The 4,825-nt window shown below is 44.8% G+C and overlaps 1 protein-coding gene across 1 annotated transcript in view; it reads right to left on the bottom strand.

The window, feature by feature from the left end:
• Positions 1-1,807, bottom strand: part of LOC116075203 (nucleolar and coiled-body phosphoprotein 1-like) — a 2,616-nt gene extending 809 nt beyond the window's left edge. The window contains 1 exon segment of the mRNA XM_031348271.1: positions 1-1,807. Coding sequence (XP_031204131.1) covers positions 1-1,517 — 1,517 coding nt within the window. The 5' untranslated portion in view covers positions 1,518-1,807.
• Positions 1,808-4,825: the final 3,018 nt, after the last annotated feature.

The raw sequence follows: 4,825 nt of genomic DNA, 5'->3' as shown, positions 1-4,825 counted from the left end.
GCTTTTTTCCCAGGGGCTGGCTTGGGAACCGCTCCACCTGCTGCCTTCTTCTTAGCTGGGGGCTTAGCTGTCTCCTCCTCCTCTTCACTGCTGGAACTATCTGAGTCCGAGCTGCTGTCCCCAGCAGCCTGAGGAGCCTGTTTGGCGGGTGCCCCTTTAGCGGTCACCTTGGCCTTGGGGGTTGTCCCACCTTTCTTGGTGGTTCCCTCCTCCCTAGAGCCGCTGTCAGCCTTCCTGCTCTGAGGTTTCTGGCCACCGCCTGCAGGCTGCTTAGGAGGTGCCACTGCCTTTGCTGCAGATGGCTTGGGAGGGACAGCTGGCTTGCTTAAGGGACTCTTGGTGGTACTGACTGGCTTGGCGGGAGCTTCCTCCTCAGAACTGTCGGAATCGGAGCTGTCCGAAGAGCTCTCCGCTCTCTTCTTCACCGGAGCTGGTTTGGCAGGTGTCTTGGAAACGGCCGTCTTAGCTGGAGGTTTTTTCTCTTCCTCGGAACTTGAATCAGACTCATCACTACTGTCTTCCCTGCGGTCTGCAGGCCTCGTCTGCGCAGCAGCTTTCTTCGGAGCCTGGGCTCCCAAGGGCTTCTTCGGCAGAGGAGCAGAAGGGGGCGGTGGAACGGAACTGTAGGGACCTGCTTTTTTCTTCATGGGTTTTTTCTGTTCCTCTTCCTCTTCACTGGAAGAATCTTCACTGCTAGAACTCTTTTGGGTAGGGGTGGCGGCTACTTTCACTGGTGCCTTGGCCACGACTTGCTTTTCAGGTGCCGATCTCTTGGGAGGTGCAGCTGCCTTCTCTTCCTCCGAGCCATCGCTATTGCTGCTGCTGCGGCGGCGGCGGCGGCGGCTGCAGCTGCTGGCTGCCTTGCTATTGGCTGCCTTAGGCTGTGCTTTCGCTGGGGTACCTGGTTTGGCTGGCGCTTTACTCTGAGCTTTAGCTGCCCCCGCTGTCTTTGGCTTCTGGGTCCGTGGCGCTTCATCCTCTGAGCTTAAGTCAGACTCAGACTCAGAGCTCTCTGCCTTCTTCGGAGGAGGTCTGCCTGCCTTGGCTTGGGGCTTAACAGCTTTCTGCTGGACCGGCTTTTTCTTTGTGTCCTCTCCCTCCTCGTCATCACTGGATGCTTCGCTGCTGCTGCTCTCCGAAGCTTTGGCTGCTGCCTTCCCAGCATGCTGAGGCACACTGGCTCGCTTGGCAGGTGCGGCCGCCTTCTGTGTGGGAAGTCCCCGGGCTCCATCCTCTTCCTCACTGCTGTCCTCACTGCTGTCGCTGGACGAAGTCTCTTTCTTAGCCTTCTTGGTCACTGGTCCATTTGACTGTAATTTCACCTTTGGGGCTTTGGTGGACTTGAGCCAGAAGCTATAGATGTCCAAGAGGGAAGAGGCATTGGAGTCTTGCTGCGTTGCGCCTGTCGCTTTTGCAAATTTACTGGCCACCTCCGAGAGTTGGTTATCTCGCAGAAAGCCGAGCACAAGGGGATAAAGGTCGCTGGGAACCACGCGGCGCAAGCCGGTATCCGCCATACTCCGGGTAAAACTCGTCGCTACCGATGCGATCGCGGCAGGACTTAGGAACACCAAAGCACTACCAGGGTAGAAGGCGGGCCCTGTGTCGTCATCACGTCACTCAGCACGCAGCGGAAGAGTGGCCTCAAAGGAGTTTGATTTGCATTTCCCTGATGGCTAAAAGCTGAACATTTCTTTGTTTCTCAGACACTTGATATTCCTCTACTGAGAATTTTCAATTTAGATATGTGTCCCATTTTTAGTTGGATTATTTGGTTTTCCGATATCTAGTTTGAGTTCCTTTTATATTTTAGATGTGAGCACTCTGTCAGATGTAGAGTTGATGACAATCTTTCCCCATTCTGTAGGCTGCCTTTTTGTCCTATTGACAGTGTCCTTTGCCTTACACAAGCTTTTCAGTTTCATGAGGTCCCATTTATTAATTGTTGATCTTAGAGCCCGTGCTATTGGTGTTCTGTTCAGAAAGCTGTCCCGTGTGCCAGCAAGTTCAAGGATATTTCCCATTTTCTGTTGTAGTATGTATCCATTTAAATTATCTAATATTTATGCTAATGGAGAGAGGGGAAGCATAAATGGAGATTAAAAAATCTGCTACTTCTGTGAGGTAATTTTATTTTCTTAACTATATACAAAATGTCTATTTACAATCCTGATTCTCCAACTACACTGCTAGCTCTTTAGAGATCTCTATCAGTATCTACTTTCCTCATGAGCTCCTCCAAACCCAGGAGGGTTTCTTTGCTTTCTTTCTGCCAACTGCTTCTCTGTTTTTCCTGTAAGCCCAAAAAGAGTCCTTATCTCTTATCCAGAGCTCCTTCTATGAAGGTTCTTCTAAGCTAAGAGAGAGAACTCTCAAAGGTCTAATTGCTATAAAAGAAGTCTCTAGCTCCTCCCCTATACTAAACTCTATACTGAACCCTATACTGAACAAGACTGAACCACACCACTATCACAGTATAGGGAGGGGCTCTAAGCCAAGTTTCGTAGGGGCTAAACAATTTCACCTTTAGAACAAAGACCACAAGACCTCTCCCAAGCAATGTGCCATAAATTGGCAGAAACTTTCCATTATTCCATTATTGGGCATTTTTGCACGAATGTTCATGAGGGAAAATGGTCTGTAATTCTCTTTCTTTGTTGAGTCTTTGTGTGGTTTAGGTATGAGGGTGACTGTGGCTTCATAAATTGAATTGGAAAATGTTCTTTCTGTTCTCCAGTTTCAAGTGATGAGACACCCTCTTCTGACCTTCTCAGAGACAGACACATGGTGTACATACATGCAGGCAAAATACCCATACATATTAAATAAAAATAAAGGTCTTACTACTAATAATGAAAGTTTCATAAGGCAAGTCATATGCCATAGAAACTAGGTAGAATGATGGTTGCAAGAACTGTGGCTTGAGGAAAGGTAAGAAAATGTTGGAGCAGATGCTACAAGTTTTTAGTTATTAAATGACTCAGCATTAATAATGCTATACATTTGCTGAGCAGTGGTGGGGCATGCCTTTAATCCTAGCACTTGGGAAGCAGAAGCAGCTAGATCACTGTGAGTTTGAGCCTATCCTGGCCTAGAGAGTGAGTTCCAAGACAGCCATGGTTATGGAGAAAAACCTTTTTCTTGAAAGAAGCAAATAATAGTAATGATACTAATAGTTAATAATGATGCTATGTACTTGAAATCTTCTGTAGCGATTTTAAATATTTTCAGCATGCATGTACAAAGAAAGATGAGAGAATACCAGACACAGTAGAGGAAAGTAGATCTCTGTGAGTTCAAGGCCATCCTGGGTTATATATCAAGTTCCAGAAGAGCTAAAACTACATAGAGAGACCATGTAACAATGCCCCCTAAAAAGGTGATGGATATACCCAGTAATTTGATTGTGTCAATAATTGTACTGCATGTATATCAAGCAATCACATTGCATTCTTGAAATGTGTGTAATTGAGTTAGTATTATACTTAATAAACCTGGAAAATAATTTAAATGTAACAGACTAAACACACACACACACACACACACACACACACACACACGGACCCTTTTTACATTACTAGATTTTCCAAAGGCCATGCCAGCACCAGTGACCCCAAATAAGAGCCCACCCTATGCCCCAATTCCTCTTGAAGTACATCCAATAGATGCAAACATCACACTATCCCCTGTGCTGTATATTCTAGCTCAGAACTTTGGCAGAAGACGTCTGCTTTCCCATAGGCCATGCAGGTACTAGTAACCCCAGAGGCAACACTGGCACCCAAAAACCCCAGATGTCATATAAGTCACAAAAAAATAAATAAGTAAATTAATAAATAAACATCAGAGACACCCTACTGAACCTGAAGACTTGCTAATCCCAGGCCTCTCAGGCCAGAAATCAGAGAAGAAACAGAAACCAAGGCGGTAAACGTCAAAAAAAATAAAAACAGAAAAACAAAAACAACAACAAAAAACCCACCTATCTCACAAAGAATAACTCAGAAATCAGCACTTAAACTCAATCCCCAAAACACAAGATGACTGGATGCCAGTGTAAGAACATAAACAACAGCCAGGGCAATATAGCACCACCAGATTCCAGCTATCCTATGGGAAATACAATCAGACAGGTGAAGAAAATAATAAAGGTGTTCAAAACATGAAAATGGAAATAGAAGCCGGGTAGTGGTGGCACACGCCTTTAATCCCAGTGCTTGGGAGGCAGAAGCAGGCAGCTTTCTGAGTTCTAGGCCAGCCTGGTCTACAGATTGAGTTCCAGGACAGCCAGGGCTACACAGAGAAACCCTGTCTCAAAAAACCAAAAATAAAGAAAAAAAGAAAAAAAGAAAAAAAAACCCCTGAAAATGGAAATAGAAGCAATAAAGAAAACACAAACTGAGGCAATCTCAGAGATGGGAAACCTAGGGAAGAGAAGAGGAACAACAGATGCATCACCAACAGAATACAGGAGATGGGAGGGAGAATCTCAGGTGCAGAAGACCTGATAAAAGAAATTGATGCATCAGTAAAAGAAGATGTTAACTCTAAAAAGTTCTTGACAAAAGACATCCAGTAAATCTGAGACACTATGAAAACACCAAACATAAAAATAATAGAAATTGAAGAAAGAAAATATTCCCAGCTCAAAGGTCCAGAAAATATCTTCAACAAAATCATAGGAGATATTTTCCTACTGTAAAGAAAGAGATGCCTATAAATGTACAATAAGCTTACAGAACATCAAATAGATTGGAACAGAAAAGAAAATTCCCTGCCATATAATCATCAAAATACTAAATTTACAGAAAGACTATTAAAAGCT

The sequence above is a fragment of the Mastomys coucha genome, chromosome X (genome assembly GCF_008632895.1).
Source record: "Mastomys coucha isolate ucsf_1 chromosome X, UCSF_Mcou_1, whole genome shotgun sequence".
Taxonomy (NCBI): domain Eukaryota; kingdom Metazoa; phylum Chordata; class Mammalia; order Rodentia; family Muridae; genus Mastomys; species Mastomys coucha.
Note: the sequence above shows the minus strand (reverse complement) of the source record. Positions and strands in the feature narration are given on the sequence as shown.